General features: G+C 55.5%; 2 protein-coding genes across 2 annotated transcripts; both read right to left on the bottom strand.

Moving 5' to 3' along the window:
* Positions 1 to 2,720: 2,720 nt before the first annotated feature.
* MINDY4B (MINDY family member 4B) lies at positions 2,721 to 15,994 on the bottom strand. The gene is made up of 13 exons (XM_064165774.1): positions 15,765 to 15,994; positions 14,764 to 14,901; positions 14,153 to 14,468; positions 12,298 to 12,417; positions 11,797 to 11,888; positions 10,357 to 10,522; positions 9,875 to 9,940; positions 8,563 to 8,633; positions 7,716 to 7,788; positions 6,872 to 7,027; positions 6,609 to 6,789; positions 4,762 to 4,781; positions 2,721 to 3,632 (listed from the first exon to the last, which is right to left on the bottom strand). The coding sequence occupies exons 1-13, from the start codon at positions 15,842 to 15,844 to the stop codon at positions 3,462 to 3,464; spliced, it is 1,650 nt and encodes a 549-aa protein (XP_064021844.1). The 5' UTR covers positions 15,845 to 15,994; the 3' UTR covers positions 2,721 to 3,461.
* Positions 15,995 to 16,929: 935 nt separating this feature from the next.
* On the bottom strand, positions 16,930 to 25,469 carry CLRN1 (clarin 1). Its single transcript, XM_064165678.1, has 3 exons — positions 24,953 to 25,469; positions 20,940 to 21,119; positions 16,930 to 19,345 (listed from the first exon to the last, which is right to left on the bottom strand). Exons 1-3 carry the CDS (start codon positions 25,203 to 25,205, stop codon positions 19,080 to 19,082), a joined length of 699 nt encoding a protein of 232 aa, XP_064021748.1. The 5' UTR covers positions 25,206 to 25,469; the 3' UTR covers positions 16,930 to 19,079.
* Between the last annotated feature and the right edge of the window lie 204 nt (positions 25,470 to 25,673).

Below are 25,673 nucleotides of genomic sequence, written 5' to 3'. Positions count from 1 at the left end.
TAATTAGTTAGGCAGGTGTCGCTCGTACCCAGACCCTGCCCGCTGAGCGGCGGTGCCGGCGAGGCGTGAGGAAGTGCCGCGGGCACCACCTGTGCCCCCTCCATCCCTTATGCCCCCGCCAGTCCCTTGTTCTTCCCAGGAGCAAGCGACAGGACAAGAGGAAACGGCTTCAGGGTGCTCCGGAGGAGGCTGCGGTTGGCTCTAGGGAACAATCCCTGCCCCGAAAGGTTTGTCCAGCCCGGGCGCAGGCTGCCCGGGGCAGTGGTGGAGTCCCTGTCCCTGGGGAGATGTCAAAGCCGGTGCTGAGGGCCGTGGTTTGGTGGTGACCTGGCAGTGCTGGGGTAAGGGTTGGACTGGATGATCTCAGAGGTCTTTTTCCAGCCTCACAAATCGACTGGAATGATGTGGAAGTTCATACAAGTATAATGTGGGGTTTCCCCCCCCTCTGTGCTTTCAGTAACACAGGGTAATTTACAGAGATGTCATTTAAGCTATAGATGTGTGTATATACCTAGTTAATGCCAGGATGTGGCTGTCCCACTTGTTTTTAGCAGCCTCAAAGACTCCAATAAATAATGTACAAAATCTTTTTTGGAAGGCTGGTGTCTGGTCCGAGGGCAGCCTGAGCAGAGCTCGTTCTTCTGCCTGGGACAGATGGGACGGCACAAGCCAGGCTCTGAGCTGGTTGAGTAGGTGCCAGGAAGGCATGGGGCTGCTGCCGGCTGCCCAGGTATTGATCCTCCGCTGACCAGAGACGCTGAGCTGTGGAGACAGCCATGGCCTGGCTGCCAGCCCCACCTCGGGTCACCGGCTCCGGTGATTGTTTGCAGTAACGAGGCCATTCGTGAAGCCGTGGTGCGGGAGAAGTGATGTCTCCTGCGGAGCCTCGGAGCTCCTCAGCGGCCGGCAGGACGCGGACCTCCGGCCAGGGGCGTCCCCACCGCCTTCTGCAGCCGCGGGGCCGGGGAGGGCTGGCAGGGGAGCGGCAGCACCCGGCTGAGACTGGGAGGTGCTGGCACACCCCCACGGGAAAGAAGAGCTGGCACCTTCTCTCCCTGCCAGCAAAGTTTTGCGGTAGTTTATCTGCAGAGGCAGCGTGTGGCCGAGTTTCCCCGCAGCTGAGCCGCTTCTCCCTGCCTGCCTGCCTGACTCCCGTGGGGGTGAAGCCCGGCAGCATGCCCGGGAGCTGCCAGAGCTCTGCCGCTCGTGTCCTTCTCGGGATGACTGCTGCTGGGGGGCAGAGCACCACATGAGCTTCGCTTGTGTTTATTGCCCGCGTTCCCTGCCAGGCAACCCTCTGATGCCCCCAGATGTCCCTCTGTTTCAGGGTGCAACCTTCCCGTGTATCTGTGGGGTTTGGCAGCGTTTGTTCTGCTTCTACAGAGGCATTTCCAGGCTAGAAGCGAAAATGTGTAGCTGCCGTCCCTGCCACAAGGACAGAGCTGTCTGAGGTGCCAGAACTGAGGGGGGTTCAGACAAGTCTGACAAATAGCCAGGTTGTGTCATCGTTGCTTCTTATTTTTAAAGCAACCCTGAGCATGACGGTACCTCGCAGAACTGAGCAAGGGCTTTGTTCTCTGCGAGGGAAATTAGCAGCTTAAATTTAGCCCTGTACTGCAAGAAGGTTATAAAAAGAGATGAAGACGTGGGGGCAGAGGCTGGGAGCCGAGGGAGGCGGGGGCTGTGCTCCTGCAGTCTGCTGCAGCTTGCTTCCTCTTCTTCCTCCTTGCTCACGGTCAGATGGGTCTTTGCTGCACCTATTCTGTGCACGGGATGGGGAGCAGTGGTGGGTGGGGAGCAAAGGCCAGGGTGTGGCTGAAGGGGTGGGGGTCTCTGCTTCTGGCACCCTGCCCCCTTGCTCGTGCTGGTGACCAGAGTCAGCAGTGGGGTCATGGCAGAGCCACAGGCTAGTTCAGACCCCACAGCCCTGGGGCCCCTCTGCAGAGCCAGTGGGTGCAGGCAGGGACAGGCACACTGCCCATCCCCACAGGTTGTTGGGAGCAAGAGGAAGGGCTGGCTCTGCCACCTCCCAGCAGCAGGCAGCTCCGGGCTGGTCTTTTCTCTCCATAATGACTCATTTAGCTGATACACAGCACACAGTGCCCTGGGTTGTGCCACGCTGTGCTGGGCGGCTGAGCCTCGTTAGCATTTACTGCACACTTTCACTCATACATTATTAATTCATGATTTGCATAAGCAGATGCTGGTATTCCCCACTTAAGTGCTGTCTCACCACATCTGCTTGCAAGACCCCTGCTTTAGCCTGGGCTCCTCTCCACTTTCATCTGCTCAGCTCCACCACCGTGGTGGTGCAGGTCCCCTGGGCTGTGATGTGATGCCAGGACCAGACAACGTCATCTTGGTGTTTTGGCTACAAATGCAACGAGTTTGGACATCTGGTACTTCTTGTCCTGGGTAGGGTACAGTGAGCTGAGACACCTGAGTGCTCCCTAACCCCACCTGAAACCCCTGCTGCCTGGGAAGCTCCTGCTGCCTGGAGCATCACCCATTCTAACTGACTTGCTTGAGGGAGCTCTTAATTGGGCAGAAGTTGAGGAAGGAGAGGAGAAGGACAAGTGCAGACCCCATATTAGCTTGCCAAGCAGTGAGCTCCTCAGCCCAACCAGGCTCAATCAAAGGCTGGTCATGAGCACTTCTTTTTTTGTTTCCTCTTCTTTTTGAGTTGAAATAGTTTAAACCAAACTGCTGGATCACTTGCAGAAAGGTTTATTGTTCTCAGTACAGTTGTCACTAGCAACACACATTTGGGTATGACTAATGGGTCTTTTTTTGGGTGATGCCTACAAAAAGGGAAGTGAAAAGTGGTTCATGTGAGCAAAGAGTGATGCCCCCTGCCCATGCTTGCCCAGCTGCGGCAGGGTGTCAGGACTTGGCCACCTCAGAGTCAGGCCACTGAGTTCACAGCAAGGAGCAGCTTTTAGGACTTTGTTTTGCCCTTGTGTGCCAGCTGTGCTTCCCCCCCTGGTGTGTGGGATGCAGGGCAACTTCAGCCTGGCCAGGTCCATGCTTCAGCCAGGCAGAAAGGGACCTGGGAGTGCTGGCAGAGAAGAGCTGAAGATGAGGCAGCAGTGTGCCCAGGTGGTGAGATGAGCCAAGCTGGCCTGTATCAGGAACAGTGTGGCTGGAAGGACAGGGGAGGCTCTTCTGCCCCTGTACTCAGCACTACTCAGGCCACACCTTGAGTGCTGTGTCCAGTTCTGGGCTCCCCAATTCAATGTTGACGTGCTGCAAGGTGTCCAGAGAAGGGCAGCAAGGCTGTGGAGGGGCCTGGAGCACAGCCCTCTGAGGACATGCAGTGGGAGCTGGGGGTGTGCAGCCTGCAGAAGAGGAGGCTCAGTGCAGAGCTCATTTTCTCCTGGAGATCACAGTGTTGGTGGAGTTGGCAGTGAGTGGGAGATGCTGGGACCCCTCAGAAGGAGGAGTCTGTCCTGCTTGATGCTTCAGAAAGGTTCTGTCTCGCTGGGCCCCTCAGAGGAAGGGCTCTGTCCCATTCCAGCTGACAGTTGCACCTGCCCACTTGGTCCTGATGGCCATCTCCATGGGTGAACGTCTCTGCCCTGGGCTACTTGGATCTTCACCTTGATGCTCTTCCCAGTGGTGTGAATGAGTGTCTGCAAAGCAAAAGCAGCTTAGACATTGTCTAAAAAGCCCAGCCCTGCTCACACAGGTTTCAGAGAAGGCTAAAAGCAGAACTGTCTGGACTGGGGCAGGTGTGCTGCCCATCCTGCCCCGGGAGGCAGCTCAGGGAGGGCTGACTCAGTCCCCTGGGCTGGTGGGGCTGTCCCCAGTGCCACGCAGCCCCCGCCTGGGGAACTTTGGGTGCCATCAGAGCAGCTGTGGGCTCCCTGTGATGTGTTTGCTGTGGGCTCCCTGTGATGTGTTTGGGCTTTTCTGAGCAGCTGTGTGCATCCTCCTCTGCGGCCACACTGCGCAGCCTGAGCCTGTGTCTTGGCCACTCGGTCCTGCACACCAAGCTCTTACTGTGCTGGCCTCTAGGCTCTCACTGCAAACACCCTGGGGAAAGGAGCAGCCTCTTCTAGTGGGAGGTGTCCCTGCCTATGGCAGGGAGGTTGGAACTGGCTGAGCTTTGAGGTCTCTTCCAACCTAAACCATTCTATGATAAATCAATCATCACTAATCTGTTCCAACCAATGCAGTGGTCTAGAGAAGGACTCAGGCAGGTTCTCAAAGGAAACCACACCCAGAGGCATGCAGAGAGAGAGAGGTTAGCCTGGGCTTAGGGTGTCTGCAGATTACAGTCAGTGTTGGTGCCCAGTATCTGTAGGAGCAGACAGCCTCTCCCTCTGTCAGCCTGGTCATCCCTCACTGGGGTGGAACCCCAGCCAGCCACGGTCTGCAGCCCACCAGCAGTTTCCAGTCAGCCAGGAGCTGAAGATGGGAGTGGCAGAAGCCAGAGCAGCTGCCCCAGCCACAGGTGCATCCCATCCCACCAATGCCACTCTCAGTATAAAGGAGCAGCTTCTCTTTCTTCCTTCTCCCCCTGCCTGGGAAGGGTTTGCTAATCACCCTGCTCCTGAGGGCTGTTCTGCTTGCTGTGACTGCTGCACATCACTGGGCTGAGTATGGCTTTATGAACTTCACTTTGGCCTTGGGTTGGTTTGGCTGCTTCATTAAATCCATTTCAGCCCCTGGGTCTCCTCTCCTTTGCCCTATCCTCCTCCTTTGCTGGTGAGGGGTCATGAGGTGATAGAGCAATTGCTGTAGGTTAGCCTCAGGTACCTGCTGAATGCAGACATCAGCTTCTCCAGGAGATGGTCAGAGTCTGCCCTGCAAGGCATCCCAGCTCTGGGAAGGTGCTGAGACAGGGGGAGGACACCTCCCACTAGAACAGGTAGCTCAAGACCTCATCCAGCCTGCCCTTGAACAGCTTCAGGGAGGTTGTGGAGCACAGAAGCACAGAATGTGATCTTTGAGGAACCTGTGCCAGTGTCTCACCACTCTCCCTGGACAGAACTTCTTCCTCTCCCTTTCTGGTGAGAGGTGCACAGACCCCCAGCCAGTGGTGGTTGTTTCAAGTGGTTATAAGATGGTGGTGCCAGGAGCTGCTGGTTGTTAGTGGTTCTTTGTGGGGAGCCTCGATGGACAGCAAATCCAAGCTCCCCAGTGAGCAAGAGCCCCAGATTTCTTGTTTCCCTCCATCTACAAGCTGGGGGTCTTGCTATGGAGGTGCCTGTGGTTGGTTTAGTTAGTTAGAAGGGTTAGGTGTGAGGTTGGACTTGATGAGCTTTGAGCTGCTTTTCCAACCTGGTTAATTCTGTGAGGCTTTGAGCTGCTTTTCCAACCTGGTTAATTGTGTGAGGCTTTGAGCTGCTTTTCCAACCTGGTTAATTGTGTGAGGCTTTGAGCTGCTTTTCCAACCTGGTTAATTCTGTGAGGCTTTGAGCTGCTTTTCCAACCTGGTTAATTGTGTGAGGCTTTGAGCTGCTTTTCCAACCTGGTTAATTGTGTGAGGCTTTGAGCTGCTTTTCCAACCTGGTTAATTCTGTGAGGCTTTGAGCTGCTTTTCCAACCTGGTTAATTCTGTGAGGCTTTGAGCTGCTTTTCCAACCTGGTTAATTCTGTGAGGCTTTGAGCTGCTTTTTCAACCTGGTTAATTGTGTGAGCTACAGCTGCTGTGATCCTGAAGAGCCCCAAGGGCCTCACTCTGGGTGGGTATTTATGGGGTCATGGTCAATGCTCTTTCATTGTGGCTGCTCTACTTGTCTCGTAGTCTCAGCAGCCTTCAGTGCTGTGAGCTGGCTGTGACCCAGGCAAGAAAGGATTTGGGTACATTTTCCAAGTGACAGGAGCTTCAGGTGTGGTCAGGGAGTGCCCAGGTGTCCCAGCTCACTGTATTGGTATCCAGAATGGGAAGGTACCAAGATTCCCTCAAATCTCTGAGCCATCAGGCAAGAGCAGAAGGTCCCAAACTGTCCTAGCCCACTGCATTTTGAATTAAAGAGAAGGCAGTGGCAGGATGCAGCCCAAAGAGGGTTCTGCACCACCACAGCAGGATCCAGCTGTGGGCTGGGCAGGGGGTGTCAGCAAACTGCAGTTCATGTAGGGGCTCAGAGGTTACTGCTTCCAGAGCAAACAGTCCTGTGGCTCTTCCCAGCAGTGGCTGCCTGCCCAATAGAGCTGGCCCTTCCAACACGGTCACAGGCCGGGTTTTGGGTTGTGTCTCTCTATAGGCTCACAGACTGGGCTGGAAAAGACCTGTCAAGGTCATCTATTCCAACCCCCCTGCAGCCAGCAGGGACATCTGCAACTAGCGCAGGCTGCTCAGAGCCCCCGGCATGGTTGCAGGGATGGGGCAGCTCCCTCTTCTCTTGAGCAGCTCGGGCCAGAGTCTCAGCCCCCTCAGCGGAAAATGCTTCTCCCTTCGCTGCAATCTGAGCCTCCCCTCGGTGCTGGTGCTCGGAGCAGGCTCCTCACGTTCCAGGGCAGGTCGGTGCTCTGTACAGCACACATGCAGGTGGCAGCTGAGCGCTGAGCTGAGTGAGCAGCCCCCGCAGCTGTGCCCCGGCGCGGTTCGGTGTGCGCTGGGTGCCATCCCCACCTCGCCCCGCGGGCAGCTCAGGGTGTACCTATGGTCAGCTGCGTGGGCTTGGGCTGCTCCTGCTGCCCGCTGTAGAAGTGCAGGTGGAAGACCCTCTCGGCTCTCCAGCAGGACAGGAGCAGGCGGTTGGTGCCGAAGAGGACCCCGTGCCTGCCGCAGAGGCTGCACAGCCAGACGGGCACCTGTGGCGTCCGCAGCCCGGGGGGCACCTGCAGAGAGCAGGGGACACCGCCTGTGGGGGGCTGCCATGCCCCAGAGCCGCGGCTGTCCCGGGGCCGTGCCTGCTCTCACCTGTGGCTCTGCCTGTGCCCTGCTCCAGCGCAGGTAGCCCACCAGTGCCCGCTGCCGCCGTGCTGCCTCACTGCCTGTGCCACCGGGACCTGGCTCCTGGCCGCTATCGAGCTGGTGTGGGCTTGCCCGGCCCGTCAGGAGGAGGCTGAGCATGGCCTGTGTGGAGATGGCAAAAGCCCTTCACAAAGCAGTGGCTGTCCCCACACCCAGCTCTGAGCCTGTCCTGAGCAGGGTGGCACAGGACTACTGCATGCCAGCACGGTGGGGTTGGAAGGGACCTCTGGACATCATCCAGTCCACCCCCCCCTGCTAAAGCAGGGCACCCACACAGCTTCCCCAGTAGCACAATGCCCGGGGAGGTTTGGAATCTCTGCAGAAAAGAAGGCTCCACAACCTCCCTGGGCAGCCTGCTTCAGGCTCCAGCACCCTGCTGTTTAGGTGGCACCTCCTGGGTTCCAGTTTGTGCCCACTGCCCCTTGTCAGTGGTGCCCAGGGAGAAGAGAAGAGCCTGGTCAGATCCTCTTGCCCCCTACCCTTCAGCTCTTGCTGAGCATTGCTCAGGTGCCCTCTGGGGCTGCTCTTCTGCAGGCTCTCAGCCTTTGCTCCAGGCCCCTCCGTGGCTTTGCAGCCCTGCTGCCAGCATTGGTAAGGTTTTGTCATCATTATCCATTTCTAAAACAGAGACTCAGGATTGAAAACCTGCAAAGTATTTTCCTCTGGCCTTAGGCTTCTGTTCACTGGATGAACAAAGGGGACATTTCTTTTTTCCTATCACCCCCCCACCCCCAAAATCAGATGTGGGACTAATACAAGAAGGAAGCTTGAGCAGCGAGGTTAACCTTACCTGTGTGCAGGTGATGCTCCCCAAACTCAGCTCTAACAGAGGATTTGCTGTGCCCTCTAAATCTTCTTGGACCCTGTGTGACAAAGTGTGATGTCAGTGCCCAGGAGATCCCTGCCAGTCGCTGTCTGGGGGGAGCAGCAAAGAGAGAGTGACCCCAGGGAGCCTCTGTGTGCCTTTGCCATGGCACTCCAGCTCCGTGCTCAGCTGCAGCTCTTGCACCTCAGAGCTGCCCTGCTAAACTCAAATTGAGGGCCCAGTTCAGACCCAGCCAGGCTGTCCCCCAGGCTTGGTTATGTCCAGGTGCAGCTTTGGAGCTTCATGGGCCAGGCTTTGCTGAATATCTATCACAGCATCCTGTTGGGGCGAGTTCTGTTTCACAGTGCTGTAAATGAGCCTCAGTCCCTTTCCAAAGCCTCCTTACCCAAATCTGATTATGTGGGGCTCAAGAAGACCCTCTCAGCCCTTACTGCCAGTGAGGTCACCCTGTAGAATTCTGTTTCAATCAGCTGCTGGTGATTTTCCTGTGCCAGTCTGACTGTGGCTGCAGTGGGTAACTCTTGGGCTGGTTATTTATGATGGGTGGAAGGTTTCCTGGCTCTCTGCTGTCCTCCTGGCTGTGCCCACAGGTGCTCTGGGTGCACCACAGCCCTCCAACAGCCTCCAGAGTGCAGTGCAGCTCTCCTGCAGCCCCCAGGGCTACTCTGGGTGCACCACAGCCCCCCAAGAGCCCTCAGGGCTGCCCTGGGACAGCTGCTGCTCCTCTGTGACCACTGAAGTGCAATAAGGAAGGGATCAGCTGAGGAAATGTGGCTAAACTAGAGGCAAATGTTCAATAAATGAAGTTTACCTTTCCAGAGTCCTGGAGAAAAGCAAGCTGTACAAAAACAGGATCAGCCCATGGCTTCCTTTGCCTCTGAACTGGAAAACAAGGGAAGGATTCATCACAGGAGAGGGATGCTGGCAGGTAGGTGATGTTTAACTAATTCCTCTGCTTAAATGCAGCCTTAGGTGAGCATGTGGAGCCTGACAAGTAAGGTGTTGCTTCAGGAAGGTTTTGTAAGTGGTTTTTATTGATACAGGTTCAGGCAGATAAAAGGAAAGAAGGTAGTGGGAGCTGCTGGCTAAGCTGGGCTTGCTGAGCTCCTCCTCTCAGGTTCTTGCTTCACTTGCAAGGACCACTGCTTTGTGTTCATTTTACTTGAGTGATGCACAAAATGCTGCCCCCTGCTCGTCCCAGCGTTTGTGGGACCGAGGGTCTGACAGCAGGGATTTCAATGGGAGAAGGATCATTTCCTACAGGAAAGGCTAGGGATGACCCAGAGACTGTGTTAATGCCTGCTGCAGCAGAGACTGGAGAGCTCCGTGCTTGGATGGGGGAGGAATTGTAAGCAGGCAATCACAGAGTTAACCAGGCTGCAAACCAGATCATCCAGTCCAACCTAACACCTTCTAATTAACTAACCCATGCCACTAAGTGCCTCATGCAGCCTCCTCTTAAACACCTCCAGGGATGGGGACTCCGCCACCTCCCCAGGCAGCCCATTCCAATGCCAATCACTCTTGCTGGGAAGAACTTCCTAACATCCAGTCTGAACCTGCCCTGGCACAGCTTGAGGCTGTGTCCTCTTGTTCTGTCCCTGGGTCATCTTGTTCTGTCCTTGTGTCCCCCTGTTCTGTTGCTGGGGGCCTGGCAGCAGAGCCCAACCCCAGCTGGCCACAGCCTCCCTGCAGGCAGCTGCAGGCAGCAATGAGCTCTGCCCTGAGCCTCCTCTGCTGCAGGCTGCACCCCCCCAGCTCCCTCAGCCTCTCCTCACAGGGCTCTGCTCCAGGCCCCTCACAGCTTTGTCGCCCTCCTGTGGACACCTTCCAGTACTGCAACATCTCTCTTGAATTGGGGAGCCCAGAACTGGACACAGCACTCCAGGGGTGTCCTGAGCAGTGCTGAGCACAGGGGCAGAAGAACCTCCCTTGTCCTGCTGCCCACACTGCTCCTGAGCCAGCCCAGGATGCCATTGGCTCTGCTGCCCACCTGGGCACTGCTGCCTCCTCTGCAGCTCCTCTCTCCCAGCACCCCCAGCTCCCTCTCTGCCTGGCTGCTCTCAGCCACTCTGGCCCCAGCCTGCAAATAACTTGGAACAAAGGATCCACTCCACACTTACACTGTCGATGTGGTCAGAGATGAACTCCTGAGCTGCTGCTTTCTCTGGGAACTCAAACAGTTGGATCTGGCAGGTGTGAGCAGAGAGAAGTTTAAAGGAGAATCAATGATATGAAAGCCAAGCTCTTAAACCCAGCAGTGTATTTAGACACACGAAAGAAGAATGGAAGCATCAGCTCTGCCCCTTCCTAGACCAAAGGAGCTCAGCTCTGTGCGAGGAGTAAAAGGAATAGCTTTCCATGACCTGGTTTGCCCTGCTTGCAGGAGAGGTCAGCTGTTAGTGGGAGGCAGCAGCAGCCTCTGGGCTCACCTACAGCCTCTGCCAGGAGGCAGCAGTGTTGCAGAGGCTGCAGCTGGGGCCTGGGTGCTCACCGTTCTGGGTGCACTGCAAGTTCAGGGACACCCTGCTGAGGTTTTGCATTTCTCACCTTTCAAAGCTGGAGGCCCACGAGAGGGTCCTCTCTGCAGGCTTGTTCCACTCACCCTCTCGGTGAAGCTGTCAGCTCTGTAGTCTCCCCGCGGCACGAAGCGGACGGCAGCGGTGAGCAGGCAGACCACGGCTCTGCCTCCGCCTCCTGCTGCCCACAGCAGCTGCGCCAGGGCTGCCGCCAGCGCCTCGCCTTGCTCCCGCCGGCTGATCCCCTGCAACCTGTGCCGCAGCGACAGGAGCGGCGCTGTGCCAAGGCTGCCTCCTGGGGGCTTGCTGCGAGCTCCCCTCCGGCCCTGAGGCTGACCTGCTCCCGCCCTGCCCGAGCTATCTGTCGGCTCTGGGCACTGGGCAGGCACCACGGTGGGCATGCAGAGACCTGAGGGCGTGTGTGGAGGTGGCAGCTTCATGCCAAGCTGTGCTCATCACCCAGGGAGTTTCCACTTTTCACTCGTCTCCGTTGCTGCTGGTGTGGATGTGCTTCCCACACCCTGGGAGCAGTGTGTGCCATGGGGGCTGTCATCCCAGCTGGGGCTGCTGGGTGGCACCAGGGCTGACCCTTGCTGCCTCTTTGCCAGTGCACCCAGAGCCAGCACTGGCCAGCAGCCTGGTGAGCAGATGTGCCAGCCAGCAGTGCCCATCAGCTGAAACTGTGGTGCCAGGGAGTGGGGTGAAGGAGCCAGCCCCACTAACAAGGCCAAGTGCAGAGTTCTGCACTTTGGCCACAGCAACCCCAGGCAGCACTCCAGGCTGGGGACAGAGTGGCTGAGAGCAGCCAGGCAGAGAGGGCCCTGGGGGTGCTGGCAGAGAGGAGCTGAAGAGGAGGCAGCAGTGCCCAGGTGGGCAGCAGAGCCAATGGCATCCTGGGCTGGCTCAGGAGCAGTGTGGGCAGCAGGACAAGGGAGGTTCTTCTGCCTCTGTGCTCAGCACTGCTCAGGCCACCCCTGGAGTGCTGTGTCCAGTTCTGGGCTCCTGAATTGCTGTCTACAACTACCTGCAGGGAGGCTGTAGCCAGGTGGGGTTGGGCTCTGCTGCCAGGCACCCAGCGACAGAACAAGAGGACACAGCCTCAAGCTGTGCCAGGGCAGGTTCAGGCTGAATGTTAGGAGGGAGTTGTTGGCAGAGAGAGTGATTGGCATTGGAATGGGCTGCCCAGGGAGGTGGTGGAGTCTCTGTGGCTGGAGGTGTTGAAGCCAAGCCTGGCTGGGGCACTTAGTGCCATGGTCTGGTTGGTTGGGCAGGGCTGGGTGCTAGGTTGGGCTGGATGAGCTTGGAGCTCTCTTCCAACCTAGTTTATTCTCTGACACCAGATGTTCTGGTGGGGAAAAGCCTTGCCTGGGACTCAGACCAAACCTTTCTCCTCCTGCAGGTCTGCACCAGTAGCTGCAGAGCTGAGCTTGGGCCCAGTTTGGTTTAGCCTGGAGGCTGGCACTGACCTTAGCTCAGAGAATGCAAGGAAATAGTTTCTGTGTCCCCCATGGGAGGACCTCACTTACCTCTCCAGGTGAGTAGCTGCTGTGTTTCTGTCAAAGAGCAGGTGTCTGATGATGTGTGCTTGCACAGCCATCAGGATGGCTCTTGTTCCCCCCTGGAAGCAGAAAGACATCCTGAGTGCCAGCAAGCCTGGCCTGGCATGTGCTGGGGGTATCTCCTGGAGATGCCAGAAGACCCTGGCATGTGCTGGGGCCTGCTGCTTCTCTCCACTGTGGATGTGTTTAATACTGTGGCATTTAAAGTCTGTGTCTGCAGCGTGATGCTGGACCAGGACAGTTCACCACTGCCTGGCACTTCAGCATCTCCACTGCCAGGGCAGCTGGAGCTTTGCTCAGGACAGCTCTGGAGTGGGGCTGTGAATGGGAACCTCCAAACCTGCCCCGTGGAGAAGGCTCAGCTGGGCAGGGTGCAGAGTGTGGGGTGCAGAGGTGCCCTGCTGAGGCACATGGCAGCCACCAGCTCCTGTGAGTGCCTGAGGAGATGGTGCTGAGCCATTTACTTGCCTTGTCTGCCTCCAAGCCATAGGCCAGGTCTGAGGAGGGCTGGTGAAACCTGAAGTGTGCCTTGGCCCACTGGCAGCTGAAGACGTGGGAGACGTTTCCAAAGAGCAGCTTTCTCAGCCCCTGCAGAGCAGGAGGAAGAGGAAGGTAGGCTGGGTTCAGCTCCCTGCACACCCCAGCGTCAGAAGGGCCTCGGGGTACAGGTCCAGCATGTGCTGACACCATGTAAGAGCCTCTGTCAGGAGTCAGGCTCCATCCTTCCCAAGCCTAAAGGTGTCTGTGGTTAACCCAGTGGCTGACTTCCCTCAGCACCCAACCCCTCCTGTCACTCACAGCCCCAGCACTGAGCTAATTTGAGTAGCTCCACCTTTTTAGGGAAGACCTGGGCAAGGCAGGTCCTCGGGAGCAGCTCTGGGAGCAGTTCCACGTCTGTGTTCCACCTGCAGCACACTTGCCAGCCAGATTTCATTTTGGTGGATGATGTCTTTGCTGAGCTATATCAACCAAGGGGACACCACTGCTCTGCCTGTCAGAAATCTCTTCCCTCTCATGTGGGGGATTGGTGCAAGTGAGGCACAAGCTGGAGGAGATGGAGTCACATGAGGTGGAGCGTGGCCATGGTAATGCATCTAAATCCCCTCAGCACTGGACCTTTTCTGGAGGTGTGGTCAGTTACATGGCCCTGGCCAGGCTCTCACCTCTAAGCCCTGGAGCTTCCCATTAAGCCTGTGCTCAGGTGACTGGTTTGGTGTGGGAGGTGACAGGTGGTAAGGCCAGCACTGGAGACCATTCTGCCACCACCCCCTGAAATCGCCTGAGCTTGTGGCGAAGACTTCCTGCAGGCAGGTGCAGAGGACATCCCTCATCAGTGCTCCAAACCCAGGTCTCTGGGGCAGAGTGCAGTCATGGAATCAGTCAGGCTTGGAAGGGGCCACAAGGAGCAGCCAGTTCCAACCCCTCTGCCATGGACAGGGACACCCTACCCTAGAGCAGGCTGCTCACAGCCTCAGCCAGCCTGGCCTGAAACACCTCCAGCCATGGGGCCTCAACCACCTCCCTGGGCAACCCCTGCCAGGCTCTCCCAAGCTCCTGCCTTCTGTCCTGGGGCTGCTTGCTGGGTAGGTATGGGACAGCAGGAAATGTTGCACTCTACCCTTTAACCTGCCACTTAAGGAGGTAGTTTAAGGCTGTGCTGCAGCCAGGTGAACGAATGATGCCAATCCTTGTGTCACAGCTGGCAGGGAGCTGCAGCCCTTGCTCAGCCCAGCAGCACCCTCAGCCCCCTGCATGGGGGGCCCCCCAGCCTCTGTGGCTGAAGGGGATGAGGTTACAGTTCACAGGATCACAGATGTTAGGGGTTGGAGGGGATCCAAGGAGATCACCGAGTCCAACCCCCCTGCCAGAGCAGGACCATCCAATCTAGCTCAGGGCACACAGGAACACATCCAGACAGGCCTGGAAAGGCTCCAGAGAAGGAGACTGCACAACCTCTCTGGGCAGCCTGTGCCAGGGCTCTGGGACCCTTCCAGTCAAGAAGTTCCTCCTTGTGCTGAGCTGGAACCTCCTGTGCTGCAGCTTCCATCCATTGCTGCTTGTCCTATCCCAGGGAGCAGTGAGCAGAGCCTGTCCCCCCCTCCTGACCCCCAGCCCTCAGATAGTTATAAACATTTATTAAATCCCCTCTCAGTCTTCTCCAGACTAAGCAGCCCCAGGTCCCTCAGCCTCTCCTCACCAGGCAGTGCTCCAGTCCCCTCATCATCCTCATAGCCCTCCCTTGGACCCTCTCCAGCAGATCCCTGTCCCTCTTCAGCTGGGGAGCCCAGAACTGAAGGCAGTTTGCTCCAGCAGGCCTGCTCACCATTGCCATGTCCAGCGAGATGGGCCAGCCACCCGTGTCCACGGGGACCAGGAGGGATGTGGGGACAGCACAGGCTGGGTGTGGAGGCTGCAGCGCCCTTGGCTCTCCTGCTGCTGGTGCTCCATCACCTGTACTGCTCTGGCCTGGCTGCACAGAGAGAGCAGATGGAACATCATCACCCTGTGGCTGCTGCCCTACTTGTGCTCCGTTACCCCCTGCCCCAGTATTGCTCGGGGGGTGGGCAGAGTGCCCTGGTGGTGAGCTGGCAGGGAACAGAGGCCAGGGAGTGCTGAGGGGTGTGTGGCTCCCAGCTTTTCTCACTCACTATGGACACATCCTTATGACCATCACCGAGTAGGAAGCTGTGCTTGCCTGAGTCCCAGAGAACAAACCTCAGTGCTTTCCACCCAGAGGGCATAGCAGGTTGCCCAAATAGTTGTATTTAAGGGATCTTAGTTTGTTACGGTTTTCTTGACCATGCAAGCCCTCACTTGCAGACAGCAGAGATAACTAATGTTGGACAGCTCTGCCAATGATCCAAGCTAGGAAGACATTCCCTTAAACCAGCTGAAGAAAAAGTGTGGCTTTCAAGGGAGGAGGACAAGACATACCCCCCCTGCAAAGCTCTCTGCCATGCTATGTGGGGCTGTGTGATTCCCTGGTGAGGCACTCCCACCAAAAAAAAACCCACCTGAGTGTCCCCTCTTGGAGAAGCAGTTACCTGGGCAGTTGCATTGCTGATTTCCCAGCTGAAAAGGCAAAACAAAAATAGAAATGAAACCCAAAGAGCAGGGGAAAATAGCTGAAAGGTGGAGGAAGAGGAGCAAAGAAGCCCAGAAAGCAAAGAAGCCCAGAAGAAAGGAGGAGTGAAAGCTGTGGGACCTACCTGTGCTGCTGAGCACAGGGAGAATTTATCTCTGTAACAATCCATAAGGTAAACAGTGATGTTAAAAACTCACCTGAAATGAAAGAGGTGATAGAGGATAGGATAAAACCCTTACATGTTAAAAGCCCACCTGGAGTTGAAGAGGTGATAGAGGACAGGATAAAACCTTACATGTTAAATCCCACCTGGAAGTAAAGAGGTGGTGGAGGACAGGATAAAACCTTACATGTTAAAAGCCCACTTGGAATTAGAGAGGTGGTGGAGGACAGGATAAAACCTTACATGTTAAATCCCACCTGGAATTAAAGAGGTGGTGGAGGACAGGATAAAACCTTACATGTTAAAAGCCCACTTGGAATTAGAGAGGTGATAGAGAACAGGACAAACACCTTACATGTTAAAAACCGACCTGGAATTAAAGAGGTGGTGGAGGACAGGATAAAACCTTACATGTTAAGTCCCACCTGGAATTAAAGAGGTGGTGGAGGACAGGATAAAACCTTACATGTTAAATCCCACCTGGAATTAAAGAGGTGGTGGAGGACAGGATAAAACCTTACATGTTAAATCCCACCTGGAATTAAAGAGGTGGTGGAGGACAGGATAAAACCTTACATGTTAAATCCCACCTGGAATTAAAGAGGTGGTGGAGGACAGGATAAAACCTTACATGTTAAAACCCACCTGGAATTAAAGAGGTGATGGAGGACAGGATAAAAACCTTACCCGTGGAAACTGAAGATGTCTCTCCACTTGCTCAGGTCTGAAATCCTGCTGGCAATCTCCTCCAGCTGAGTCTGTGCCATGCTCTGCTCAGCAACACTGCCCCCCAGCCCAGCTGCTCGGGCCCTGGGTGGTGCTGGGGTTGTGACAATGGGGACTGCCCTCTCAGCCTCTGACAGCCACCCAAACTCCTTCCAACTGACACCTGAACTCCCTCTCCGAGTGCCACTTGAAGCCCCTTTGCCAGGCACCCAAGCCCTCTTCTGACTGCCACCTGGCACCCCCCCCCGCCAACTGCTCCTCTGCTAGGCACCTGAACCCCCTCTCATTGCCACCCAACCTCCTTCTGATTGCCACTCAAACCCCCTCTGTCAGCCAAACCCTGTCTGGCACCCAAATCCCCTCTGCCTGCCATCTGAACCCTGTCTCATTGCCACTTGAATCCCCTCTGCCTGCCACCCCAGCCCCCTGTGCCACCTGGGTCTCATGTTTAGCTCCCACCCTCATACTGTGATTAAAGTTTGATGAGAGACAGTTCCCATCTGTGCCCTGTTGCTGCATCAGGACCATGAATGTTTAATGCCAGGCACAGTATGCAGCCAGCCACAGCTCTGTGCCTGCTCTGGCAGGGCTGGCCCAGGCCTGGTGCAGGGCTGAGGGCATTTCCCAGCTGTGGGCGTGCAGCTCTCTCTGCACAGGCTGGCAACAAGCAGAAAAGAGCAGCCTGAGAGGGAATCCTATCAATGCACATCAGCATCTAGAGGGTGGAGGTCATGAACCTGTGGCTGGGCTCTTCTCAGTGGTGCCCAACGACAGGACAAGGGGCAACAGGTACAAACTGGTAGCAGCTGGGCTGGTGCTGGTGAGCAGAGTGGGAGCTGGGATGCTTGTGAGGTGATCCCCCCCACGAGAGAGCCTGGACCCTGAGTCAGGAGCTGCCGGTTCCTGGCCAGTAAAAGGATTGTGAGAGGTTTATCCTTTGTGCTGAGGCAGGTCTGGGCAGCTCTGTGTGTCACAGTTATGGGCCAGCAAGGGTCACCTGGACCTGCAGTCGTGAGCAGCATGACTGGCAAAGCTGCTGCAGAGCTGTGGAGCAGCTCCATGGGGCGCCGGGAGCAAGAAGGATGAAACCTCACTCCTCACTCTAGAGTAAGACAACACCACAGGGTGTAACACAAACCAGGTGTTAAGAAGATAGGTTGACATTAAGAACAATATGCAATTAACGAAGAAGAAAACGCTGAGAGCAGCTGAGGGTGGTGGCAGCTCACTGTAGCCCTTACACACAGACACAGTCCAGGGAGCTGTCCTGCAACCTGAGCTGCTTTGTGGAGGGGGTTGTGGAGCAGGGATGCAGCTGGCAAACCTTTTCCCTAACTCCCAGCAACGTTTTGTCATTCACAGTTAAAGTATAAACCAGTGGCTAAAAGTCAGCAAGGTCCTTGTGCAGGCTGCTGGAGGCTGGAGCATGTTGTGTCCGGGGGGGGGGGAGTCACAGAATCAGACACATCCAGGCTGGCAAAGCCCCTCAAGATCACCAAGCCCAACCTAGAACCCTGCTCCGTAAGATTCACCTTAAACCATAGCCCTAAGCACCACATCCAAACACATCCGGGGTGAGTGACTCCACCACCTCCCTGGGCAGCTCATTCCAGTCCTTGGCCACTCTCTCAGTGAAAAACCTTTTCCTATTGCCCAATCTAACCCTCCCCAGCCTCAGCTTGAGGCCATTCCCCTTGTTCTGTCTCCAGATACCTGTGAGAAGAGCCCAGCAGCAGCCTCTCCACAATGTCCCTTCAGGTAATTGTGAGACAGCACAGAATCATAGAATCAGTCGGGGCTGGATGGGACAACAAGGAGCAGCCAGTTCCAGCCCCCCTGCCATGCCCAGGGACACCCTACCCTAGAGCAGGCTGCACACAGCCTCAGCCAGCCTGGCCTTAAACACCTAATGAGGTGTTTAAGCAATGAGGGCTCCCTCAGCCTCCTCTTCCTCGAACTTACAGGTACCTGATTCCCCCCCAGGGTGACCTGATGGGTGCTGCCTGGGCAGGCTGTGATTGGTACCAGGTGGGCTGGGTTGTGACAGGTTGTGGGTGGGGTTGGTTGCTCTGCAGATTCATGGGTGCAGATAAAGGGCAGCCCTGCAGATAAATGGGTGTCTGGGGCAGTAGCTGCCCTTCTCTGCTTCTCCTCTCAAGTTTGCTCTGTGTTGTCCATGTCCTGCAAGGAGCTCCTCATTTCCAAGGCACTCGTGGAGGCAGTGTCTGGTGTCGTGATGCTCTTCAGATCTTTCTGTAAGTGGGCTTGCTGGGCTGTGCTTGGGGTGAGTGTTATGGCTGCTTGAGCCTACCTGCAGAGCTTAAGGCTGTGAGGGCTGATGTTTGTCCCTTCTGGCTTTACAGAATCACAGAATTAGCCAAGGTTGGAAAAGACCTCTAGGATCATGGAGAGGGTTCTCACATGCAGAGGGGTTCTTCAGCAGCACCAAGCCAGGCTGCTCCCTTGGGCAAGCAGCAGGAGGCTGTTTGATCTCCTCAGTGTCCTGCTTTGAACCTGAAATGCCAAGTCCCCAGTTACAGTCACCTCACAGGGAAATGAGGGCTTTGGGTCAACGTTTGGTTTGTTAAGACTAAAAAGCCCAGAAGAGAGCTTTATGCACAGCAGTGGTGCTGCTGTGTGTGTGGTGCCAGGTTGAAGTGTTGCTGTGTGTGTGGTGCCAGGCTGAAGTGATGCTGTGTGTGTGGTGCCAGGCTGAAGTGATGCTGTGTGTGTGGTGCCAGGTTGAAGTGCTGCTGGTGGCTTTAGGTGTTTGAGGTTTGTCCTGCCAGCGCCTGCTGCAGTGTTGGGCTCCTTCTGAGCTGGAGCCTGAGGGGTGTTAGAAGCAAAGCCCAGGATGTTCGAGGTCTGCTGGGTGTTCTTCTCCACTGCCCCGAGGTAGTAACCTCCCCTGCACAAGGGTTGGTGGCTGAAGCTGCTGCTGGTCGTTGCTACCTGTTTTGTTTTACTTTCCAGAGCCGTTTTGAAGCTGTTCTAATTCTTGGGTTCCTTCACACCAGATGCCTGTCAAATAACTTACTAGGAGAAAAGGCAAATATCCCCACAAGTTCTTAGCCTGAGGGGCAGAGGGTGTTTGAACCTAGACACCACTAAACTGTGTGTCTGCTTCTGCTTACTGCCTGTGCCACACTGAGGGGTGTCTGAAACCTGCACTTCGACTTCTTCAGAGCTAATCACATACAAGTTACTACGTCTGGTGGCTGTTGAGTGTAGTGGTGGTGAACCTCTTCCCTTGAAGCATTCTCCAGTGATGCTGTTCTAATACATGAGGTCAGCTGCCCCAGTGGCTGTCCCTGAGTCTTTAGGTTTGGAGAAGGGAAACTGGAAGCCGGCAAAGCGAATCAGCAGGGCGTTCAGGAAGTGCACCAGGGAGCAGACCAGGATGATCCAGAAGGAGTCTGCAAACTGCTCGCTCTGAGTCTTGAAGGTGAAGCTTCCCTCTTTGAAATTTGCAATCTTCTCTGAGAGGTGGTGGATCTTCACCTCTGAGGAGAAGAGAATCATGATGAGGCAACCGCAGGAGCCTGCAAAGGAGCGGGAGAGTCACACAGAATTAACCAGGTTGGAAAAGACCTCTGAGATCATCGAGTCCAACCTAGCACCTAACCCTTCTCATTAACTAAGGCCTGGCACTAAGTGCCCCATCCAAACTCATTTCAAACACCTCCAGGGATGGTGACCCCACTACCTCCCTGGGCAGCCCATTCCAATGCCAATCACTCTTGCTGTGAAGAACTTCCTCCTAACGTCCAACCTGAGCCTGCCCTGGCACAGCTTGAGACTGTGTCCCTTTGTCCTGTCCTTGGGGGCCTGGCAGAAAGAGCCCAACCCCACCTGGCTACAACCTCCCTTCAGGTAGTTGTAGACAGCAATGAGCTCTGCCCTGAGCCTCCTCTGCTGCAGGCTGCACACCCCCAGCTCCCTCAGCCTCTCCTCACAGGGCTGTGCTCCAGGCCCCTACCAGCCTTGCTGCCCTTCTCTGGCCATACTCAAGCACCTCAACATGTTCATAGAATGGTTTGAGTTGGAAGGGACCTTAAAGGTCATCTAGTTCCAACCCCCTGCCACGGGGGTGCTCAAGGCTTCATCCAACCTGGCCCTGAATGATTGCAGGGAGGGGCATCCACAACCTCCCTCATCACCTCATCCTTACAGCAAGCCCACAGCACCACCAAAAGCCATGCTGATGGTGTTATGGTCACTGTAGCAGGGCTCTTTTTGGAGCCCAAGCCAAGGGCTGCTCAGATGGGTGAACTTTATGATTGCACTTGGCTTAGGAGCAGTCATACTTGGCAGGGCTGCTTTAGTGCCCGACCCAGCCCAGTGCCTGTGCTCCTTTTCAGCTGTAAGCTGCTCATTGTCTCACTGAACTTTACTGAGCTCTCTGTGTGCTTAAAGATGAATATGTTCTCAATTCCTTTATTAAATAGTGCCTGTAATAGGTAATACATTGTAAAGTGATGGCAAACCTTCTTGCTGGCCAGGCCAGTGACACAGAGGATGGGCTTGAACCCCTCATGGCACAGGAACAGGAATGGTGCTTTCAGAGAGCACTTTGACAGCAAGCTGCTGTTGCTGCCTCCCTCCCTGCTTTTCAGCTCTTTCCTTTCTTGAGGAGGACTGCTGGTGTAAGTGACCTCAGTGACACAGCTGGACACCATGAGGAACAGGAGCACTCCCCTCACTGACTTCTTTTGGGTCACTTTCATTCCCCCTCCCCACTGCCTCTATGCTCAGGTGCAGCTCCCAGCTCTATGCCCATGATGTAATCCCAGCTCCAGGTTCTTTGGCTTTGTGGGCACCATTTCCTTTTCCTGCCAGCTTCCAGCAAAGGGCTGGGGGCACTAGGGCTGCTTGTACCTCCTCCCACCACCCACCCTCACAGAGCATTTAGTCATGTTTTGATAGAGCAAATCCTCTGCCTTTCTATCTAGCTTTATTTTGCCAGTTTGGAGTCAGTGTGGCCACAGCCCTTGGGGTGCTCTCCTACACTGATAACCCCACAGGCAGAACCACACAGCCTCAGAGGTTGGAAGGCACCTCCAGAGATGACCAAGTCCAACCCCCCTGCAGTCAGCCAGCAGCTTGGTGGGCCAGGGGTGTGCATGAGGTACTCACAGGCAATGAAGCTCCAGAGGTACAACCCCACAGGGCCATGCAGCGTTTCATAAGGGCTGCCAAAGGCATTGAACATGAAGAACCCTGCTCCCACCAGAGCAAAGACCATCAGGACTGTGCAGAAGAGGATGACACTGACGTGGATGCTGGCAGGGATAATTTTGAGCAAATCTGGAAAAACTAAAACCAAAAGGAAGCAGACATTACTATAGACACCAGGCAGAGGGCCTTCAGAAGGCAGGCTGGGGGCTCATTGCTGGGTCGTGGCTAATTATTGTGCTCTTGCAGCATGGAAGCAAAAATAAATCTAGGAATGCTTTATCTTCACCAGCTTTCCAGCTGGGGATCCTGCTCAGCTGGGGCACAAGGGGACAGGCAGGCTCCAGTGGGAGAGCCATTTTTAATCACCCATGTTTGTTTGGCACAAAAGGGTGTTCTAGAGAGGGACTCATCAAGCACACTTAATTGCTCCTGATCTACAGGGGCGTGATTAAAGCAGGGGTGATAGTGCCTCAGGGCTGCCTGGCTGCAGCTGTAACATGTAGAGGGTTAAAGCAGCCTCACATAAATTGCTCCAGCTCATAATATCTTTGCTTGCCATGCAGTGAACACGGAGAAGCAGGCAAGGTGGTGGCAAGTCCGTTCATCTCCCTGACTAAATGAAAGGATAATTAAGGGAGGAAATGTTTGCAAGCTCTTCTTGAAGCTATGTCAAATAAATATCCCTTTTTGTACTGTGGGCACCCAGGGACCCTGCCCAGAGCCAGGGGCAGGAGGGGACACGCTGTGATGCTGCAGCATGCAGTGCTCTTCTTGTGGGGATGTGCAAAGCTGTGTGTTTGCTAACAGAGTCTGGTATTGTGGCTGCTGCAGGGCGGCGAATCCTCCCCGAGGGTTGTTTGTGTCGTTGAAATTTCCTGTGTGACATATCAGGAAAGATGAACTCCAGCAGCTCTGTGTTGTCCTGGAAGAAAAGCCTTCCTTCATGGTAATGAATGAACTCGTGTCTTTGGGTATGCATGCCAGTGGCCTTTAGGAAATGAACTGCTGACCCAGAAACTGATGGGAATCAGCAGGAGCAAATGAAGCAGAAGGCTTTCCCCCTGCCGAACTGGGCTTGCTGGCAGAGCAAATCCACTTCACAATTAAAAGAGACATAGTGGTCGGGGGGAGCACTTAATGGGGGCAAACACACGACTAAACCAGTCTGTTTCCCCTGCCTACTCTCAGAGGTGCTGAAGAGCACCCTGCTGCATTAAGCTATGTTGCTCTCTGGGATGCTTCCAGCCAGGTCCTGAGAGCTCCTGTGTGGATTGGATGGAGCGCTGCAGCCCAGGGAACGTGGCCCAGCCCCTTCCTTAAGTGGTCTCTGAAGTGGCTGTTTCCAGAGAGGCACATTTGGCTGAGCCACCCAATCACTCTTTCTAAGCACAAATCCTATTCTTTGCTTTTTAATCTAACCAAGAGATGATCTGAGAGCAGCCTCTGCAGATTTAAAGCCCTGCATCCATGCTCAGCTGTTGGTGGAAGCTCACAGGGGCAGAGCCTGCCCTGCAGGGTGCTAGGGACTGCCCAGCTGTAACTGGGCAACACTTCAGGTGCACAGGATGCCAAAGGGCACCCCGATGTGCCACTGCCAGTGTGCTCTAAAACGATGCCAGTGTGGGCAAGTAAGTTGTAACATTACAAGTGAGACCTAGTGAAATATTTTGTGCAGGAGAAGAAAAGCCTGAGCAGGCCTGGGTTTGGTTCTAGCTGGGGGAAGGCTCTTCCTGATGCCCAGCCTGATGACCTGACCTTGCCTTGCCTGCCTCACAGGAGCCACTTGCCAATGTGTTCTAGCAGAATGCCCCTAAACTGTGCTGTGCAGCAGCTTCAGGTGGCATTTGTACCTGCACCAAAGGGCTGCTTGTTATAGAATCACAGAATGGTCTGAGCCAGAAGGGACCTCTAGAGGTCATCTAATCTCTGCCCCCCCTGCAGTCAGCAGGGACATCCCCACTTGACCAGGTTGGCTCTAGGGAAGGGGCCTCAACCACCTCAGTGCTGGTTTGAGGCTAATTGGATTTTTTTAACGAGAAAAAGTAGATGATAGGCAGTGAAAAGAAAACAATGGTGATGTCTGCTTCACTCACAGGCTTGCTGAGATGCATAAAAACAAGGACTCGAACACAGATAAGACAGAGTGAGAGTCTCTATCTGTAGGTGTCTGTGGTTCTCTCCCTGGGCTTTTGCTGTGTAAGCCACCTAATTCTGCTTCTAAGCCCCCTTGATGATCCTTCAAACTCACCTTGCACATAAGGCATGCTCTGGGATAAGGCAGAGGAGTGAAGGTGGAAGGGTGGTTGGAGGCCCCTCCTGGGGGCTCTGGTTTCTGGGAGGGCTGCTGTGTTTCTGTATTACCTTTAACTTGTCTATTTCTGCACATAGCTGTATATATTTGTGATGTATTGTGAATATCTGCTTGTATATTGTGCTAAGCTGTGAATATAAAGCTTCATTCCCTAACTTCCAGCTGGTTGAGTCTAGTCTGGGTGATTTCGTAGGGAGTAGGGGGACAGGGAACTCCCAAACCATCACAACCTCCCTGGGCAACCTGTTCCAGTGCTTCACCACCCTCATAGTAATCTAAATCTGCTCTTCTCAAGCTTGAAGCCCTTGCCCCTGGTCCTGTCCCTGCAGGCCTTTGTAAACAGCTTCTCTCCATCCTTCCTGTAACCCCCCTTCAGGCACTGGCAAGCTGTTATTAGGTCCCCCTGGAGCCTCCTCCTCTCCAGGCTGAACACCCCCAGCTCTGTCAGCCTGTCCTCATAGCAGAGCTGCTCCAACCCTCTGATCATTTTCATGGCCCTCCTCTGGACCTGCTCCATCAGGTCCATGTCCTTCCTATAAGGAGGGCTCCAGACCTGGACACAGTTCTCTGTTCCGTGTGCTGCCCTACACAAACCGTGTGCCCGCTCGGTCGTTTTATTGATCTTATCCTTGAAGATAAATAGGTTATGAACATTACATGGGAGGCTAAAGCACTGCTGGCAATCTTTGACAAAATTCTGTGCTGGATAGCAAGAGCAGCAGGTGCCACTGGCCAGCTGCTCCTGCTGCAGGCTGCTAACTCCTCGGTGCTTTGTTTCCTGACAGCACTATCTGTGTCTTGGGTTTTTGGAGAGACTGCTGCTAGCTTAGCTCATCCTTTCCTGATGGCTCAGAGGACACAATGCTGATGCACACACAGAGGAAGTTAGGATCACAGGATCTCTATTTCAGTTGCCACCATCAACTGTATTTAATTAGGATTGAACAGAGCTGTGTCTGCTCTTCACTGATCACAGGGTATCAGGGGTTGAAAGGTTGAAAGGGACCCAAGGAGATCTTCCAGTCCAACCCCCCTGCCACAGCAGGACCATCCAATCCAGCTCAGGGCACACAAGAACACATCCAGACAGGCCTGCAAAGGCTCCAGAGAAGGAGACTCCACAGCCTCTCTGGGCAGCCTTTGCCAGGGCTCTGGGACCCTTCCAGTCAAGAGTTCTCCCTTGTGTTGAGCTGGAACCTCCTCTGCTGCAGCTTCCATCCATTGCTGCTTGTCCTATCCCAGGGAGCAGTGAGCAGAGCCTGTCCCCCCACTCCTGTCCCCCAGCCCTCAGATAGTTATTGATTAAATCCCCTCTCAGGCTTCTCCAGACTAAGCAGCCCCAGGGCCCTCAGCCTCTCCTCACCAGGCAGTGCTCCAGTGCCCTCATCATCCTCTTAGCCCTCCGCTGGAGAGTAAATTAAACCCAGAAACATTCTCTTTTCAAAGTAGCAATATAAACCTTCCAAAACACAGGTAGTGGGAAAGTGCTGGCAGGGCTTTACCAGCAGCAGAAAATCGGTTATTTGAGCCAGAAGAGGAGAGGGCTGCAAGGGGCTGGATTCGCTGTGGGGTGTTTCATGCCGGTTAGTGCGCAGGGGCCCCGGGGGCAGCTCCCACGCAGCCCCGAGGGGTGGATAATTCAAATGGCATCGCTACTCACAGGAGAACTGGAGCGGCCTCCCCCCGAGCCCGCACTGCCGCACTCGCTGCCCGCGGAACAGCCCGTACTGGATGTCCCCGACGAACTTGTGCAGCTCCTGCCCGCTGGCGTTGACCAGCAGGGCTCCGGTCTTGCAGAGGATGGTCCCCTTCACCCAGAGCGGCGTGCCGATGGCCGCCGCCGTGCCCAGCGCGCAGGCCAGGCTCAGCACCCCGGCTACGCAGAAGATGATCTTCTTCTGCTGGGCTGGCATGGTGGCGGTGGGCAAAGCCCGCTGAGGGACGCGGCGCTCAGCCAGGCAGCAGCGGCGGCAGCGAGGTCGTCATCAGCCCAGCGAGCTCCCAGCCCGGACCCCGGGCAGGCAGCCAGAGGCAGCCTCAGCAGCCCCCCTCCGGCCGGCACATGACTCCCGAGGCACGCTGCGGGGGCTGCGCTCCCCTCTTCCCCTCCTGCCTTCTCCAGCCCGCAGGCAGATGGGTCTGAGCCGGAGGAGAGCTGCTGGTGGCGTGGGACCGCTGCAGCCTCTGTCACCTGATAACAGGGGTGTGCGATGACAGAAGGAGCCTCTCTGTAACTCGATGAGTGCTCTGCTCTCCCCAGCTCCCCTGGCTGAGGGACTGGGGGCTTCCAGGGCCAGGCTTGGCCACCGTGTCTGGCTGCTCTCCCAAAAGGACTCTTCGGGGAGGGGTGTTATTTTTAACTTCTCCCCTAAGGCTGGCAG

This window comes from Pogoniulus pusillus, chromosome 26 (assembly GCF_015220805.1).
Source record: "Pogoniulus pusillus isolate bPogPus1 chromosome 26, bPogPus1.pri, whole genome shotgun sequence".
Lineage (NCBI taxonomy): Eukaryota > Metazoa > Chordata > Aves > Piciformes > Lybiidae > Pogoniulus > Pogoniulus pusillus.
Note: the sequence above shows the minus strand (reverse complement) of the source record. Positions and strands in the feature narration are given on the sequence as shown.